Source organism: Rosa chinensis, chromosome 2, assembly GCF_002994745.2.
Source record: "Rosa chinensis cultivar Old Blush chromosome 2, RchiOBHm-V2, whole genome shotgun sequence".
Classification (NCBI taxonomy): Eukaryota; Viridiplantae; Streptophyta; class Magnoliopsida; order Rosales; family Rosaceae; genus Rosa; species Rosa chinensis.
Genome location: NC_037089.1, coordinates 70,319,160 through 70,339,900, shown reverse-complemented (window position 1 = coordinate 70,339,900; position 20,741 = coordinate 70,319,160). Strand labels below are relative to the sequence as shown.

Genomic DNA, 20,741 nt, shown 5'->3' with positions numbered 1-20,741 from the left:
ATTTATATGCTGCATAAGTACACCTGCAGCATCATCATCAGAATTAGCACCACCGCCGTTGGCAAAGCTAAATTGCATGCACAACGCATTGCATGCCGAGGTGTTCCAGTCCCGTACTCATTCGGAATCGCGCCTCATAGATATTGCTACTTTGACGAGTGGTTTCATATTGACTGTAACGAGTCTACAGGGAACAAGCCTTTCTGGAGGCTCACTCAACTGGAGGTCCTGAATATTTCTAACGAAGGCAAGCTTCCGGTGAAAAGCCCTGTTATTTTCTTAAAGTGCAAGGGAAAACAAACTCGCCAAGTTGCAAACTAGACCGGAAGCCCTTTTGAATACTCTGAGATAAAGAATAAATTTACTGCAGTGGGTTGTGGCCTTACTACCGTCAGCTCAGATGAGAACACTGTAATTTCTGCGTGCCTGCCCATTTGTTATCATCGGTTTACAAACAATCGTTGCTGCGATTCTGATAACAATTATTGCCAGGCTACCATTCCTAAATATCCAAGTGTTTTCAGTACTAAGTTTTAACTCTACTTGGATAAAATCAAACAAATGTAAGATGAAATCAACATGAACACCAGAACATGTATATATTGCACTCAATTTAAGAACACACCAACACAAGTAATGTCTAAAGAACAATAACACTAACCTGAAAGAAACATGATTGATCTTCTACTCTGAGCAATCTGATGAATGCAATCTCAGTGATGGGGCGGAGAACTTGAATGCTTGTAAGTGATCGATTGCTAGAACAGGGATCAAGGTCTATAAATAGGCATTGAGGATTAGGTGCTCCCATAAAGGTTCCATAATCCTATTACATTTAGCCAACCTTACTCTTGTTCCGTATGCAAGTAGGAATACTCATAGCCAAGCAACCCTTTAATCAGTACTGATATCAAGAGGAAACAAACACGGTTCTAATGAATACTAGGAATGTCATATATGTAACAAGGCAACTTAGTTGTTGTGACTCCTAATAAACATTGATAAGTCATATTAAGTCTTACAGCAAAACCGGTGATTGTGGTTATGCATTTCTGGTTGAGAATGGTTTGAACTGTCAAATTTCAGACAGGTCGAGTATATGGAAACCGTTCCTGTGCTGTTCGATTGGAACTTGAGTTTAGATGATGTTCTTCATAGCTCGTTGATCAAGATTTTTGAAGCGTTCCCTAAAAAAAGGGCTTAAGTTAATATTGTCTCATCGACACGCTTCTTCGGAACAATAATGCCTTTTCTTCGACACACAATCTGTTACGAGTTCAATGGCGTTGTCCCAAGGGATTTGAAGGAAATTCCTATCTATTCCCTCCAATCATGTGAAGGTTTGTTTCTGCACAACTCTCTTTTTTTTTTTTTTTTCTGAGAAAACTGCACTTGATTTTCTTCGTCCTTCTGTCACTAGACCATAATGCAATGCTTCAAAGTTCAAACTATTATACATAATATTATAGTCAACAATGCGCATATCTATACAACCTTTTCATTTTTCTGGTCGAATATATATATATGCAATCGGATTACCTGAAACTTATGAACTTGGTACCTCTTTAATTTGTTGCTTCTAATCTTCTATGTTTCATTTTGGAACCACATAATCACCATATATTGATTACTTCTTTTTTCTCAAGCAGATATTGATGAATGCAACTATGCAAGATCTTAAAGCAGTATTTTCCTGATGACCGTATAATAAAAATTTTTGGTCCTCATAACCCATGGAATATTTGTAACACTATATGTGAGAACACTGTTGGGGTTCATGCATGCTATTTGAGTTTATCTCACACTTCATGTGAATTTAAAGCTGGTGATATGATGCTCTGCATGTCTTAGAAACAGAGAAGGTAGAGAGAAAAAGAGAGAGAATAGAAAAATAGAGAAGCTGCATTACTGAGCTCGAGAAGAGAAATAGAGAAATGTAATCGTACAGATATTTCTACCTAAGCTTAAGTAAGCGGATGAGCTACACGTGGCAACCAGCTGTAAGCCTCTAAGTAACTAACCATGCAGCTAACTCGAATTAGCGCTAATTACACTGTCTTAACTAATTAATACAGCAGACTTCTAACAGATTAAATGCTGAATTAGGCTAGCAATTACAGGTAACTGGATCTCTCTTAGCACAAGACAAGATCTATTCGAGCTGTTTTAGGTACGTACACCTCTTTTATGTAATAATTCAACTGGGCTTGCATGAAAATAACTTCATTCATCGGGACGTTTTTGTTTTCTTTTAATTTTTTTGTTCAATAAGTGGAGGAATATAAGACATTAGACTTACTTAAGAAAGGTTATTAGTTTGTTTAGGATCCAGATCCTACTCCTCGGATCCATTGTTTCATGAAAGATTTTTTATATATATATTTTTTAACTTTTCTTATTGTTCACTCAAATATAAAAACGATGGGCTTTTCATTACTTGCAAGTAATCTACCAATATTACAAGCTGGTAATATATTCATCATCTGACAGAGTAATCATGCAGGTCTTGGCGTGGGTCTCGGACTACTTGTAGGTTTAGGGTTGGCATGCAAGCTTCTAAAGAAAATGCAAGAAGATGTTTTTTTTTTTAAATTAATTAATTTTATTATTTTTATTTTTATAACTAAATAGTGGTTTGTTGTTGTTTTGTTTGATAAACCTCATTTCGGATTGTTCATGGTATTCTAAAGGTTTCTTAAGTCCAGAAATTAATTCATTGGGATCCGTACAGCCAATAGGGCATTACGTACAGTCCATTTCCTGGTCATGTTTATAATTCAGTGAAGGGAGAATTCCACAAATGGTCACTCAACTATGACTTATTCGACACTTTGGTCACTGAAGTTTCAAATATATCACACACTGTCACTCAACTATTTCACTGTCATGAGTGACCAAAATGATATATTTGAAACTTCAGTGACCAAAGTGTCGACTGAGTTATAGTTGAGTGACAATTTGTGAAATTTTCCCTTCAGTGAACACTAAACTAACCCAACTTTCAAACGCAAGATGTGAGGGTTCAACATCTTGAATGTTTCCATTAGAGAATTTAGTGCATTCACTAAACCACTTACCGTGGTTGGTGGTAGGCCTCATCATGGGCCGGGCTAGGGCCAGCCCTACCTTAAATTTTAGGGCTTAGGGCAGGGCCAGGCCGGGCCAAGGCTTCAAAATGCAAGCCCTTACCCGCTCTTAAAGCCCATTCCGCAAGGGCCGGGCCGAGCCACCCTTTCAGAATAGGGTCAAGCCGAGCTTTTGTTTAACTCACATAAAACCAAATTTCGCTGAGTATAACTGTAAAAGATAAAAAAAAAAATGAAACTGATTACTTGAGATTTCAGAACCTGAGTGGCTGAGTTGATTACAAATAATTACAACATATACTCACATTCTCAGTGTCCTCTAATTGAAATTGAAATTGCATAGCCACTGACTCACTGAGGGTACAAAAAGTGAAGCAGTGTTTGATACAAAAACTGATGAATTGATCAAGTCTTCACCAATTCACAAAAAGTTGTTATTTTTGATACAAAAACTGAAGGATGGCTTGATTTAACACTAGCAAACTTTCCTTCATCTCTTACTGGTATCCATATTCATGGCAACCAAACAAAGAACCTGCACAAAACCAAATAGATAATTTAGCTACTGGACATATATATTTCATTTCAGCAACATCAGCATACAAATACAACTAGATAAATATCTGACTTTAGTTCGGAAAAATATATATATAGACTTCAATCCAACTGAACAGTTTGATAATTAAAAACTATATCAATTGCAGCCATGGATATAAGAAATGAAATATATATCCAAAGTCCCCAACCATTGTCATCAAATATTAAAAATAAAATCTGAACAATCAGACCCAATAACACACAAGGATAACAAGATTACCAGACAATGTACAATTTTAGGTTGATTTTGCAGCAGTCACACCTTTCAAACCAAAAGCATTTTAACACAAACAAAACATACCACATCCAAAAAAAAAAAAACACAAAGAAAACATACCAGATCCAAATAACAGTCACACACCTCTTCCTCAATCTCCAATTGACTCGACGCCTTCCGTGTTTGAATTAGCAAGTTCAAGTGCAATCATCCATTTCGGTCTTGCTAGTTTTGCATTTTGTTCCTCTTCAGCTCGGAGCTCATCTTGCTCTTTGTCTTGCTACCTTGCTTCCGCCTGCTTCCAATCTTTCAAGCAAATCAGTGCTTGAATTGTGTCTAGGTTCAGACTTGCTCTCTTCTCCGATACAACCCTTCCACCAACACTAAAAGTTGCCTCTGATGCTACTGTTGAAGCTGGAATCGATAGCAGGTCACGAGCTATGAAAGAAAGCACTGGATAGACTTCTTCATGAGATCTCCACCAACCTAAAGGTTAAATTCAAATCCATCAGCAACTTCAAGTGTAGACATATCAATATAATATTATAAATCAGAATTTGAAGAGGTGTAAGTACAAGTTGCTGTTTTAGCTTTTTTTAAGACCTCTTCAGCAAAGTCCTCATCTTCATCATTAGGTAAAACAATAGTACAAGAAGAAGATGCAGGTAAATTAGAGTTTATACTAGAGGTTGGAACTGCAGGCACTATATTATCCTTGTACACTTCGTGCAATTCAAACAATTGATGCTTTATACTAGAGATAGAACTTTCAATTTCCCAATCTTCAACACCCATACTTTTCATCCATTGGCTAATTGCAAAAACTTATATCTAGGATCCATAGCAGCAGCAAGACAAAATACGGTAGGAAATCGTTTCCAATACTTAGCAAATTTAGACTTCATGTCCACCAAAGCAGCAACAATTACAGAATATTTAGCATATTTATTAAAATCTGCATTGATACTTACTAAGCAAGGAATAACACAACATGATGTCGGATAATACACACCACACAAGGTTTTTGTTGAAGAATCAATTTTTTTTAAAAAGCAACACACAATTGAAGCAACTAACCAATCTTCATAAGTGGGAAGTGCTAAAGTGGAATGGCGATTAGATTGGTTTAGTTTTTGAACATATCGATTCAAAACAAATTTATACTTTTCAGCTACTTGCAGCAAATCATAGGTGGAATTCCACATATGAGGAACATCATTATCGATATTCCTCTTTGGCATATTCAAATCTTGACAACAATTAACCCACAACTCATGCCTCTTAATTGAGCTATTCATGTTACAAACTATATTTGTGATTTTTTCAACTGATGGAGATAACAAATGCAGACCATCTTCAACAATCAAATTCAAAATGTGAGCACTACAACGCACATGAAACAACTTTTTAAAGATAGAATTAAGCATGAGAAAATCAGGCAGTATTTCAACAACAACGTCATTATTTGTCGCATTATCTAAAGATATTGAGAATATTTTCCTATAATGCGCCAAGAAATCAGTTCCTCATATATGTGACTAGCAAGTGACTCACTGGTGTGTGGGAACTCTATCATTTTAAAAGTAATGATTCTTTTATTCAAATTTCATTTTTTATCAATAAAATGAGCAGTTAAAGACATATATCCCCTCTTTTGACGCGATGACCAGCAATCAGAAGTTAAACGTACATATTTTCCCTTCAAAAGTTTCAAAAGTTTTGAGCAATTCATTTCTTCCTACAACAAAGAGCTTCATCACATCTCTTTTGCAAGTAGAAGCTGATAATCCCACAAACTGAGGTGCAAAACCTCTTTGAATCATTCCCTTAAAATCATGTTTGTCTACAAATGTAAACTGTTGTTCAGCCCTAATGACATAATCGACAACTTCCTTTCTAGCACAATCTTTATTATAAGACCAGTTTAATACATTCCCACTAGAATCTGAATCTAATTGCATTTGAGTCCTAATATCAAGCGATTGACTGCTTATATGACCCTCCCAATGCCTACGTAAATGGCTCGTTCCATTCTTTCCTCCACGTACCAATAACTGAGCACAAACACTACATTTAGCATATTGCACAGCAACATTATCATCAACTATTTCAACCTTTTCATAAAAACTCCAACCAAATTTTTTTTTTTTCTGTTTGTTTTTTAGGTAAAGGAGGTTTTGAAAGAGTTTGTAAGGCTGTTTCAGACTGAGGTGTTGGGTTTGGGCCTATGGAAGCATCAACCATGGGACCACTTATTGAGTTAGACATTTCCTCCATCACACTCGGGGGAATTAAGCTAAGAACCACTGCTCACTAAACAGAACACATCTCCTTCTCCTTGCAAGTCTGTTACTGCTCCCAGGTCTTCCACTGTTATAACACATAGAAGAAAAATTCCGTAAAGATGCTGATACTGAATTGTAATCAAGGGAAAAATATGTTTTTTGAAAATACTGGAAACTCTTACAAGTAGTTCATAAATCAATACTAAATATGTGTTTATGTTTGGAAGAAAGAAAGAATGTACAATACTCCACTACTTATAGTTATAAAGGCCAGACAAGAAAGAAAAGTGCAACGGACATATTTCTATTTTTAACGGTAACTTAAAATTTTGGAAATCTGTGAACAACGATCAAAAGTCTCTATAGTCTATACAAACAAACCCACTGTCACTACATAGCCTACAGTCCTACACTCACCAGATTAGTCATAGTGTTATACACAGTTACACACCATTGCCGCATCTTCATGAAAGTTGAGAATCTTCTTCTTCCTTCTTTCTCTCAACCCAACCAGAAAACCAAAAAACCACAAACATCAATCAATAATTATAATTTCAACCGTAAGTGTGTAAAAACAATAGTACCAAATCTTACCATGTATCGAAGAAGCGATGTTGGCTAAGGGTTCGGACTGAAGGCGTAGGTTAAGTGTTGGATGTGAGGCTAAGAGAGAAAGGGAGGGAGATCCAAACCCGAAGTATTGGCTATGTTGACCGAGGACACAGTCGTCCACTCTCCCACACAGATCGAGACCTCGCCGATAGAGGATGGATTCGTTCACCATGCCTCGCAGATCGAGACGGAAAAGTACCAAGCCTCGCAGATCGAGACAACGAAGGGTTCAGACTGGAGGCGGAGGCTAAGTGTTGGCTGTGTTGACCAAGGACGCAGCCGTCCACTCTCCCACGCAGATTGAGACCTCGCCGACCAAGCCCTCTCTGATAGAAGACGGAGTCGTCCACCACGCCTCGTAAATCGAGACAGAGAAGTCCACCAAGCCTCGCATATCGAGATGGAGCCGTCCACCAAGCCTCACAAATCGAGACGGAGCCGGCCACCAAGCCCTTGCCGACCGTCTGATTGACTCATTAGGAATCGGAGGCGGTGGTGGTGATTGTACACGCAGCGAAGGAGTGTGGGTTGGGTATCTGAAGGAAGATAGGGTTTTGAGTCTGTGAGAGAGTGAAAGAGAGGCGGAAGTAGGTTTTGATCATACTTTGATGGCATCTAGGTTTTGATCTAGGTTTTGCTCGAGTTGGACTTGGATGGTTGGGCTTCATATCTTTGGGCCTCAGACGGACAGACTCAACTTAAAAGACCCATAGAATATGACGGATTGAAATGATTCAATACAAGTTCTAATGCTCTATGCTTATATAGTTTTATACACATATAATAGAAAATAACAAAAATAAAATATAAATTTTAGGGCTTGGTTAGGGCCGGGCTTTGAGGGTCGGGCCGGGCCTAACCCTTACGGGCTCAATCGGGCCGGGCTGTAGGGTAGGGCCGGGTTTTATTTGTATGACCCATATCCTACCCTATTTGAGAAAGGGTAGGGCCAGCCCGCCCTGATGGAAGGGTCGGGTCGGACTTTGGCCCTTTGGGCCGGACGGGTGTAGGGCGGGCTTTGGGCCCGAAGGCCATGAGGCCTAGTTGGTGGTTTGTTGTTAGAGCAACTATTATTGTCACACAATTGGAGAAGTCAACAAACAACTTTAATGGTGATAGAATTCTTGGCCCGGGGGTCAAGCTACTTTTTACAAAGGCATGATATGGATGATGGGCGAATTATTGATGTAACGAAATCTAGGATGGATGATAAGGGTAAAATCTCAGAGATCATTAATGTGGTTGTCATTTTTCAACAAATCATTCATAGAAATGTGGTTAGATTATTGGTTTGTTGCTTAGAGACACTGAAGTTCCACTTTCGGTGTATGAATTTATACCCAATGGAACACTTTCACAGTACATCCATGAGCATAATGAAGAGTTCCCACTTACATGGAAAATGTGCCTAAGAATTGCTATTAGATATTACAGGAGCTCTTTCTTACTTACACACTTTAGCTTCCTGTCACATTTATCACGTAAACATCAAGTCTAAAAAAATACCCTTAGATAAAAAGTTTAGAGCAAAAGTTGCTGACTTTGGAACTTCAAGGTCAGTTGTCATGGACCAAACTCATCTAACCACACTTATAGTCTTATACAGGGCACATTTGTTACTTGGATCCAGAATATTTTCAGTCAAACCAAATAACCAATTTACTGAAAAAAAAAAGTGACATCCATTGTTTTGGAATGGGCCTAGCTAGTTGAGCTCTTGACTGGACTACGACCAATTTCTACACTAAAGTTTCCACTTAATTATTTCATTATTTCCATGGAAGAAGGTCGTCTATTTTCTGTTCTTGATACTCGACTTATTGAAAATGAGATCATGGTAGTTGCTAACCTTGCAAGAAGATGCTTGAATTTAAATGGAAATTAAGAAACGACCTACAATGAAAGAGGTGACGTTGGAGTTAGAGGTCATCCAAATGTCAAAAATAACTTCTATAATTAGTGTTGCTCAACGAAATTGTGAAGGGGGTAGCTGAATTCGGTGAAAATGATTCTGTCGAGCATTGGGATGTTGTTTCAAGTTCCCTGGGTGAGCTCCTAATGGTGGTTTCACTTGAGCGTTGGTTGAACACCCACAATAACCTTTCAGCCACGGTCGGCGGTGAACAAATTGTATACTAATACTTCTAATATGTATTATTTGATGTTGTAGACAATTTGTGATCTTTCTTTTAGTCCCGTTGTAATTATGTCTTCATCAAATTGATAGACCTAGCTAATTCACCGACAATTTATTAGGCTATACTCCCTGCCTTCCTCTTATCAATCTACAGTCAGTCGACACAGATATATATTTGTTACTCAGTTCATGAGTCCAATCTAATTTGTCCGTTCAATAATTTCATTTTGCTTGTATGCCCCCGACTTACCTTTTAACTCGTAGGTAATCTTTTCGGAACGGCATGGACAATTCTGAAGCCGCAATCGTTACTCAACAGTCAAGCTGACATTTCTAGACTAATAGTTGTCAAATTTCTGTTAGTGAAGTATGACAGCTGCAAAAACAGACACGTTTCTCCACATAGAATTCCTTATAATCTTATATTATGATCATTTTAGTAGGATTATCCCCCAATTATTGTACGTTACTTGTATAAATCTTATTTTTGGTCAACACGACTCTATAATAGATAATTACATGCAAAGGTACGTGCCAAGAACTCTCTATTATTTACGGATTTTTGACTTCGGTTCTCATTTTATTTTCCATGATGTACTTGGATATCAATATCAATAATTTAACTGGCATATCCTTCACAGACACCATGATACTTTTTCAGAAAAAAGCTACATACCTACAATGTTAGTAGTAACCAACAGCTGAGAGATATAGGAGAAAGAAGAAGACAGATCTCGAATGGCAGTAATATTATTGCAATTGCTAGTTCGTATCACCCTTCTGTTAACGTTCTGGTCAATTAGTACTATGGCAACATCATCATCCTCAGAATTAGCATGGCCGATAGCAAAGCCTAATTGCGAAACTCATTGCGGAAATATTAGCATCCCATACCCTTTCGGGATCGGACCCAACAAAGATTGTTACTTCGACGAATGGTTTGAAATAGAGTGCGCCAACAACTCCACCGGTCCTCACAAGCCTTTCTTGAAGCACACACAGCCGAAGCTAGAGGTGCTGAATATTTCAATGGAAGGCACGCTTCTAGTTAACAACCCGGCCACTTTCTTCTACGAAGGAAACAGAACTCGGCAATTGGCCCCGAATTTGACAGAAGGCCCTTTCATATATTCACAGACATATGCATACAACAGATTCACTGCAATGAGTTGCGGATTCTCGGAGCTGGTAAGGTCAGATTATGACGAGCGTGTGCTTGGTGGGTGCTTTTCAGCTTGTAATACAGATAGTTCGAGTATATACAATTATGGATATGATTGTATTGATGGTATTAACTGCTGCCAGGCTACTCTCCCTCCATATCTCACTTTGATCACTACAAAGATACAATATTCCGAAACTGATGAAGAATTGTTGACTTATTACAACTACGCCTTCCTGGCTGAGCAAACATGGTTTCAGAATAAGAATTTTAAGAATACCACTATGGAGCTCAAGAATGCATGGTTTGAGCAAAACATATCGAAATTCAAGGCTATAGAGGCGAGTATGGGCATGTTTCCTGTGGTTCTTGATTGGAGCATAAGATTATATGATACTAGTTCATATTTCGCAATATTTAAAGGGTTCATCGGATCACACTCGAGCTATAATGACTCAAGACCCTAATGCGAGGCTGCTACTTCGTCGTACAATAATGTTCCAAGGCTTGACTGCAGCTGCGTCTGTCCACTGGGTTTTGAAGGAAATCCTTATCTTCTCCAACCTTGTCAAGGTACGTGATCGGATTTATTTTATTACTTGTTTCTTTGACATATCAGATTGGAACTTTGAGGTTATACAAGCTCAGAGCACTACCAATTAGCTCTATAGTCTACGGGTACCCTCTTCTCATTTAAAGATGTTCCAACTTGACTTCCCACTTCCTCATTTATCATTGAAAAAAAAAAAAAAAAATCACAGGCAGCATTTTTTTGTCATAATAAAAATGTGTATATTTTTTTGTTACATTGGAGGGATCAAATTTAAGACCTATTCTAACTTAACTCACCACCCCCTCACCACTTGGTTAATCTAAGAATTCTATTTTCATTTTTATGAAATCATATATAATTGTTGCGCAGAACTTTGCATAATGATGTATAATCTCTTGAACTATATATGTTCGATACCTAGATCTAAATTGTAATATGACAAGAGAATTCGCGACACAATAATAAACAATATCTCTAGACTCTCCGATTCATGGCCATGTCTGATCCATTTTTTCTATCTATTAATACATTTCAGATATTGATGAATGCAAGGGGAGTAATCAGTGCGTGACTCTGTTGGTAAATATGTCGGTCTAATTGCTATGTTTATAAGAAAATCAAAAAACATTTATGCATATAAATCTAACCAAAATAAAACCGATAAAAGTTAGAAAAACCTTAAATAATATGGTCGAGTCTAGAACTTGGTTCTATGTCCTTAACACGAAATTGCCTCCTCATCGGTGCTTAAAGGATTTTAATGGCAAACGTCTCAGCGGATACAACGACCTTCTTCTTGCAGTAGTAGCACTCCAAACCTCAAGAACAGCGAACTTAGATTGTGTATGAACTCTCTCTTGAAAAGACTCAATTGATTTTCATGACACTAGGAAAACTCATATGTACTCTCTCTTGAAAAGACTCACTTTTGAAGGAGAGATGACTTTTCACCAAAAGTTATCTTTTGTGATCAGCCATGATTTCTCATAACGTAGTCATTTACAAATATTCAATTTCACACATTTTCACTAATTATTTATCCACAAATTATGGAAAATAAAATACTTAATATTAAATTTTCCAACAATCCCCCACATGGATGAAATAATTAGTTAGAAAGGAAAATTTCAAAGACGACGCGCGCGGACATATAAGAGAGTTCGGTTGAAATGATATCGCATCGGGATAAGTAGGGTTTGGCTTGGAACTTTCCTTAGTGAAATACCATCGGATTTACTAGCTAATTAGTGAACTTGATGTCTTGAACTATTCAGCCATTTATGTAAACCAAGACAATGGTATTCACACAATATCTTTTCATACACATCTAGTTCTACGGTTGTGTCCTTCCGGCCATGGACAACACCCGGTATTCATGAGTGCTTTAGAGAATTCAGCCTTCAAAATTCTCATAGAAACGGCCTCATTTCACACTCATATAGGTGGCTTCCTATGAAGAGTATCTTTCTATATTCCACTTGAAAAATCAAGCTATAGGAACCATTAAAAGCAAAGCTTACCCTAACTCATTATGCATTGTTTCATCATCATAGGACATGGGAAGGAGATTTATCTCCACAATGCTACTTCAAAATCATCCACCATTTAGTTGTCCCTTTGAACCTAGATCTTGGGATCTCCAATCAACTAGGTTGGGTATCCATGCATGATGACGACTTTATGTTTTAGGCTTATATCTCATTCCTTTCGATGATCAACTTACTCTCTAGTCAAATCTCAATACAAATAATTGGACCCACTTGTTTGACTATAACTTCATTCCAAATCAAATTCAATACATGAAAATTAATTCCATTCGAGAGTAGTTGTTACCAAGTCAAGTCTTCGGTACACCAATTGGTCGAGACTCACTACTTGTATTGACTAAAATTCATTTAGCCACACCCCCACAATTTAGAGATACTTTCTTTGTGATTAGCAAAGCATCTCTCCACGAATCTATGATGCTTATTAACTATTTAGCAGAGCGTCCTCCATAGTTTTCTAAGTCTTCAAGACCGCTAATCACCAAAATCTGTCATTCTGTTGTTCTTTCAAAGAACGTTCCATTTATCTTCTTTAGTGGAGATTTAATTTTAAAGAGAGTTTACTGACTACCCCCACTATTCTCTCATTATTATGAGATATGATATATCCCTTAAGAAGTAGGAACTTTGAACGGTCTCACTACCGTTACATTTCTCACTTTGATGGTTTCATCACAAATTACTTTCTATAAAGAAATGGGATATCTTCACAAATGGTGTATGAACTTTAGGCCATTCTACATTTTGGTGTACCAACTTTCAAAACTATCAGAATGGTGTATCAAGTTTGCTCCAATCTTTCATTTTGGTGTACGCCGTTAAATTTTCCGTTATCTTTGCAAAAAAAAAAAAAATGCCGTTATATTTCCTTTAGCTTTGTCAGTTTTTTTTTTTTTTTTTGTAAAGATAACGGAAAATTTAACGGCGTACACCAAAATGAAAAATTGGAGCAAACTTGATACACCATTATGATAGTTTTGAAAGTTGGTACACCAAAATGTAGAATGACTTAAAGTTCATACACCATTTGTGATATTTTCCCTAAAGAAATCTTCGTAGCTTAAATGTAACAAGAAATCAACAGAATTTTCTTTATAAGCATTTTTGCACCGCAAACATATATGGTCCTCGGTTCAGATACTTATTGTAGTCGATCATATTGGGTTTTAAAGCAAGCAGCACATGAAGGCTTTCAAAGACACAGACTCATGCACCCAAGTCAATAATTCAGAATGACAGTGAGGACTATATATTTAACTTAACAATTGAATAAAAAATTATTAAATCAAACACAATAATAGTTGCACATATGCACACGACTTCGCAGATATTGCATCATTTATATATCAACCACCGTGACTGTTCAGAAAGTCAAAACCCAGATTTTGTCTATTTGTATGATCAAATGCATATATATCATCACATTAATTGACAATTTCTAAATCACTTGTAAATATATGCATATACGTTAATACGTGCGTAAGCAAATAGATACAGACACATGCATTTTCAATAATTAGGCATGAATTAATGCCGCATCATATCGATGAATTACATATAGATATATGCATATTCTGGAGACTTTTCATTTTGTGATATATGCATATCCGTATTCTTTCCACCATACGTATAGCAACATATTGCTATCTCTTTGATAGAAATCAACCTGGTCAATGACCAGTTGCGCATGTAAATACATGTACCAGTTCCCAACAGTTATGGCTATGTCAATTAAGCCATATATGTAGCATTATTGCTTTATTATCAGTTTCAAAATAACATGCAATTCAATCGGAAAATTAAATAAATTGGTCATTGAACTGTAAGATGCAAATTCAACCATACCTCTTCACATTTAAGCCAACTAGTACCATCTGCAGTTATATTTATAATTGATTACTCATATTCAAGTGCGCAACAGGCAAATCATATACAATTAGAATCAAATATTAATTCTATCCTCAAGATATCAAAATAGAATGTTGACATAGTCAGTAATGCATGTCCAGGTATATACAGATATAGCAAATGACCAAACGCAAAGGTTTCGTCTTAAGATTGTTGGTAAATAGGTTGGTCTAATTGCTATATTTATAAGAAAATCAAGAAACATTTATGCAGATAAATCTAACCAAAATAAAACCGATAAAAGTTAGAAAAACCTTAAATAATATGGTCGAGTCTAGAACTTGGTTCTATGTCCTTAAGACAAAATTGCCTCTTCATCGGTGCTTAAAGGATTTTAATGGCAAACGTCTCCCAGGATACAACGACTTTCTTCTTGCAATAGTAGCACTCCAAACCTCAAGAACAGCGAACTTAGATTGTGTATGAACTCTCTCTTGAAAAGACTCAATTGATTTTCATGACACTAGGAAAACTCATATGTAAAAGAAGAGGACGAAAGATCAATTCAAGAAGTTATTTTCAGAATATGGTGTAGCAAGTGTTTTATAGATGTAAAGTGACTTTTGAAGGAGAGATGACTTTTCACCAAAAGTTATATTTTGTGATCAGCCATGATTTCTCATAACGTAGTCATTTACAAATATTCAATTTCACACATTTTCACTAATTATTTATCCACAAATTATGGAAAATAAAATACTTAATATTAAATTTTCCAACAAACTCAAGGAGAAACATGCGAGAATTTTGTTGGAGGGTACAAATGCTATTCAAATGTAACTGGCGCTACATGTGAATACTTTGCTGATCGTTATGGTGTAGCTATTACTTCATCATGCCACATAAATAGCAGTCCCTTTGCTAGGGCCGATAATATCAGAACTATTCTTCTAGGTATTCTCCAAAAGAGTTCCCTATTTTTCTTATAACTATTTCCATATATCAGAAAAGAAATCGGTTGTATATATCGTTCAAATTGTACTGATGCAGGTCTTGGTGCGGGTGTCGGGCTATTGCTACTACTTATTGGTACATGGTTGGTGTACAAAGTGGTGAAGAAAAGGAAAAAGATTCAGCGCAAGCAAATATACTTCAAACGAAATGGTGGTTTATTGTTGGAACAACAATTATCGTCAGGTGAAGTTAATGTTGAGAAAATTAAGTTGTTCAAGTCAAAGGAATTAGAGAAGTCTACGGATAGTTACAATAATGATAGAACTCTTGGCCAAGGAGCTCAACGTATTGTTTATAAAGGAGTCTTGGCAGATGGAAAAATTATTAATGTGAAAAAGTCGAAAATAGTCGATGAAGGAAAGCTTACAGAATTCATCAATGAGGTTGTCATTCTTCACAAATCAACCATAGGAATGTGGTTCAACTATTGGGATGTTGTTTGGAGACGGAAGTTCCTATTTTAGTTTATGAATTCATACCGAATGGAACGCTTTCAGGGTATATCCATGGACAAAATGAGGAATTTCCACTTACATGGAAAATGCGCTTACGAATTGCTACAGAAATTGCAGGAGCTCTTTGTTACTTACATTGTGCAGCTTTATTTCCCATTTATCACAGAGACATCAAGTCTTCAAACTTACTCCTAGATGAGAAATACAGAGCAAAAGTTGCTGACTTTGGAACTTCAAGATCAATTGCCATTGACCAAACTCACCTAACAACACTTGTACACGGCACATTTGGCTACTTGGACCCTGAATACTTTCAGTCAAGTCAGTTTACTGACAAAAGTGACGTGTATAGCTTTGGAGTTGTCCTTGTTGAGCTCTTGACCGGTCGAAAACCAATTTCTGCAATAACAAGGCCATAAGAAGAAGAATATAGAAGTCCTGCTACTAATTTCATTGTTTCAATGCAAAAAAATATTCTATCTGCCATTCTCGAAGCACGAGTTAGGAAGGAGGGCAAAGGAACAGAGATTAGGGTAGTTTCCAACCTTGCACGAAGATGCTTGGAATTAAATGGAAGAAATCGCCCTACAATGAGAGAGGTCACAATGGAGTTGGAGGCTATCCAAATGTTGGGAGAAAATGCTCAAAATGATCGATGAAGGTGTTGAATATTCAGAAAATGATTCCGTTAAGCGTTGGGATGTTGTTTCAAGCACAACCGATCAGTCAGCTTCTTATGGTGGTCCGACTTCATCCTTACTGGAGCATCAACAACTAACCACTAAGACCTGGTGAAGAAAACATTTCTTGTGCTGTAAGTTTGTTTGTATTAGCCACTACAATAATTGCATGTATATTTTTTTGGACCTGTGTCTTGACTGTCTTCTCTAGATTTTGGGAATTTTAGTACGTTTTGCTGAGGTTTCTAGTCAAAGAGGGAAAACTATGGTAATTAATTAACATCTACCGCATGTCGTAATTATATCAATGTTTGATGCGATTTCAAGTTCAAAGCTCTGTGAGTCTGTGGCTTTCAAATTGGATAGGTCTGTACGTATCTGGAATGTGTGTGTGTATATATATAATTATATATATATGTCTTATATTTTATATAATTAAGTCAATTCTTGAGGAAATTGTTAAATTTTTGAAGTACCATATATGTCCTCACATTATACAAATATTAATAAACAAATTATTTCTATATGTGAATAAGATAGTCAATAAACTATGGAGCGGCATCTTCCTTCTTTTAGGGATTGGAAGATTTTCGATGGAGGCACAGGAATCAGAATCTTCCTGTGGTGGAAGGTATTGTGGCTGCTGTGGCTGCAGACGTATGGCGGCGATGTTCGTACTCAAGCACTGAATCTGGGCATCTTGTTCTTGGGATTTCATATCAGTGCGATGCGATACCCACGAACTCTATGGCAGATCTGGATTTGGGACCCAGAGTCGATGGCTTGGCTGATCGGATCCTTCATCCAGGGAGGCTGGCGGCTTTGTTGGGTGCAGACGAAGCTTTGGGTGACTGACGGACGACGGCCATCTCTGGGTGCCCGACGCTGGGTGCCCATATCAAATCTGGCTTCCAGAATGTTGGGCTGTTGTGGGGCCAAACTCAATTTTCTGTTGGGTCAAATTTCTCTTTGGGCTTGGATTTGGGACCCGGGAGAACTTATGCAAGATGTTTGGTTCGATTACACTATTTAGTGTCTCTCGGTCTAGCATCTGAATATGGTCTCTTGCTGTTAAAGTTTGCTTCACTAGCTGTACACCAATTGAGGTCTCTAGGCTGCTAGGGTTGCTATTACAAGGATTTAGATAGTTTGGACTTGTGTTCATATGATTAGGCTTATAAGTGAGCGAATGTGTTAGCAGTGAAGGTCACCTGTCCTTTGCTCGGTAGCTTATGCCATTTATGATTTTGGTGTAAGACAACATTTTATGTAAGTGCCTTCTGGCCATGGATAAATGAATGAAGTTATCCCTTTTCCTCAAAAAAAAAAAAAAAAACTATATCATATTTGAAAAAATTGTAATACATCTCATGAAAAAAGGAGAAGGTTTCATAAAATTAGGAGAGAAATTGTTATAACTTTTTTAATTAAAAAAATAAAATAAACAAAAGCCAATCCGCACATGTTAAAGGGCTAGTACATATATTAAGCAAACAATAAGGCTTTTAAGGAAAGATGATAGTTATCATTCAAGCATCCCGGCCCTCCCTCAATATTTTTCTTCTTTTCTTTTTGGACAAATTCCCTCCTTCATCAAATATCTCATTTCTTGTTTGATTCCATGATCGATATTGATTCTTGTGGGAGCCAGTTTAACAGAAGCAAAAATACAAGACAAGAGAATGTGCATGCCTTTTTAATAAGACAGCCACTAATATGTGTTTTAATAATCGAATGAGAATGTCAAGTGGACCTTCACTAAAACTAAATCATTTTTCATTTCGGCCCAATACCAGCTTACAGTAATGTGCTATAATGGTGAAGTCGTCAATTAATCAAAACTATACATTATCTTTGTTGCCTCTGAAAATCACCTCGGTCTATACAGCCGAGGGATCAAGGAACAAATGTCCTTCTCGATGAATAGATGTGGAGCGTGCCAGCACATGGCCAAAAGGCCAAGTGTGCAACTGTAGGTGTAGTGGATGTAGATCTGACTTATCAAGCAGTTGTTAGCCGAGGAAGGAACTTATTCTCGGTGCGGTTTGATGCCTCTAGATTAAGGACTTGGTGGCTGAAGGTCGGGTGAGTTAGGTGCGGTCATGAGAGTATGAGTAAATATAAGATTAATAGCTACTATGCGACAACGAACAGTAAATAGCACGATCAAACAAGTAAAGCATAAAGACAATAAGGAGCAAATAAAAGATAATAACAACGAAACTGAAATCTGGAATGACTGAAAATTATCAACTATTGTTTGAAAGAAAACAAAGAGAACAATTCAAAATCGATACTAGGCTACAAGGAAAGTAAAGTAACCGAAATTGTAACTAGCAGAGCAAATTAACTAAGGAACAAGCGGAAATTCTACCTAAGCAAAATGTAAGATGAAAACAAGAAAAGCTCGATGGCTTGAGTTTCTGGAGTTGTGTGTGTTATGTCTTCTGTCGATGCTTCTATTTATATTGGCTGCTTTGCTACTTGATGTGATCTCTTGACTCTTTGAAGTTGAGTAGAATTCAGCTTCCTCTTGGCTCAGTGACTCTATCTTGATTAGGCTTCAATACTTATCGTCGGCTGACTTGACGCTGGACTCTATCTGGATCGGCTATGATGGTCGTCATCAACAGTTGTAATTAATCTTGAAGTAGGCTATCTTGGATTGAACTCTCCTCATCGGCTGACATGAACTTCAAGTCAACTGAAATACTACTTGATCAAATTTCATCTTTATAGCTTATCGGCCTCTCTGACAATCGGCCATTATCTTTCTAAGTTGAGTTCGGGTTGGAAACCAATTAAAGTATTGGCCAATGCGCTTTTAGACAATAAACCAATGACTATGGGCTAGCCGATAACTAAAGGCCTAGCTTCGTCTGACTCATCTTGGACCAACTGAAGTGTCCACTTATTCACCAGCCACCATTTCTAGCTACCGGCCCAAATTACTTGTAGAGCGGCTTCTTGTAATTAGAAATCACTCAATAACTATATATATGCACATTAGCTATGTCCGAGTGGCCATGCAAATATGGGTACAAACATTCCCCCCCCCCCCCCAAGTTTCTTAAGCATAGGCCAATGTCGTCGAGTGGTTGAGAAATTTGAATCAACTTGGCCCCCTGATCGACGTCCGAAAAAACTCATGAGTTTATGTCCCTCACTACCTCCATAATTGTCGTGGTAGAACTAGATATCCGGAAATCGACTAAATTGGTGAACCAAATTGAGTAGCCGAAATCCAAGTTGATAAGTTGGCTGCCACACCTACGCTTTAGTAAGTAAAGTAACAGGACAACTGGAGAAAATGATATTCGAGTAAGTAAGTGAGTTGTTCCTTAGAAAGCCAAACCAAGTTAAGTGAGGACAACAGAGAAATGACTATTAATTTTCAAATCGGCCAACAGAAGAGCGAGTAGGCAAATCGGCTAACGAAGGCCAACAAATAACTTGCTCTAATAAGCCGATTGATAGAACTGGAGTTGGCCAACACATGAGAATGTCTCATGGAAGCCAACGAGTGAAAAATGTTAAGTATTAGCCAACAAACAAAAAATATCATAAGAAAACCAATTTGTTGCTCTTGTTGGCCAACACATGAAAATTTTCAAATCGGCTAAGTAAGATAGAGTAAGCAAAATGGCTAGCAAAGGTCAATAAAGAACTCCATAAAGAGCTTATTCGAGTAGCTGATAGTAAAACTCGAGTTGGCCATTAAAGGAGTGGCTAGTGGGAGCCAACACATGAAAAAATGCCAAGAATTGGCCAACTCAAGTGAAGACATTACAAGAAAGCCAAAGTGTAGCTCATGTTGGCCAACACATGAAAAAGTCTCAAGAAAGCTAACAAAGCTATTTTGGGTAAGCCAACACATGAAAAAATTCAAGTTTGCCAGTAAGTAAGAAATCCAAGTTTGGCCAACAAAAGAGAGTAAGCCATCAAAGGAGACTATTTTCAAGTTGGCCAACATGAGGGAGGGTAAGCCAACAAATGATATATTCTTAGTAAGCCAACAAATGAGAGAGGGTCAGCCAATACATGAAACAAAATTTAAAGTTGGCCGACACGTGAGAAAGTTAGCCAACTTAAAGAAAGCCACTGAAAAGAAAAGTAAGCCAGCCAAAAAAAAAAATTGGTCAGCCAACTAAAAGAAAAGTTGGCCCCATTCCGTTTTTTTAATAACAACGAAATTGAAATCTGGAATGGCTGAAAATTATCAACTATTGTTTGAAAGAAAACAAAGAGAACAATTCAAAATCGATACTAGGCTACAAGGAAAGTAAAGTAACTGAAATTGTAACTAGCAGAGAGCAAATTAACTAAGGAACAAGCGGAAATTCTACCTAAGCAAAAGGTAAGATGAAAACAAGAAAAGCTTGATGGCTTGAGTTTCTGGAGTTGTGTGTGTTATGTTTTCTGTTGATGCTTCTATTTATATTGGCTGCTTTGCTACTTGATGTGATCTCTTGACTCTTTGAAGTTGAGTGGAATTCAGCTTCCTCTTAGCTCAGTGACTCTATCTTGATTCGGCTTCAATACTTATAG

At 37.3% G+C, this 20,741-nt stretch overlaps 1 protein-coding gene and 2 pseudogenes across 1 annotated transcript; all 3 read left to right on the top strand.

The window, feature by feature from the left end:
• The first annotated feature begins 6,891 nt into the window (after positions 1-6,891).
• On the top strand, positions 6,892-8,510 carry LOC112184893 (annotated as a pseudogene).
• A 1,125-nt stretch (positions 8,511-9,635) lies between these two features.
• On the top strand, positions 9,636-11,241 carry LOC112184892 (wall-associated receptor kinase-like 8). Its single transcript, XM_024323130.2, has 2 exons — positions 9,636-10,669; positions 11,185-11,241. Exon 1 carries the CDS (start codon positions 9,673-9,675, stop codon positions 10,561-10,563), a length of 891 nt encoding a protein of 296 aa, XP_024178898.2. The 5' UTR covers positions 9,636-9,672; the 3' UTR covers positions 10,564-10,669; positions 11,185-11,241.
• Positions 10,592-16,876, top strand: LOC112184891 (annotated as a pseudogene).
• The last annotated feature ends 3,865 nt before the right edge of the window (positions 16,877-20,741 follow it).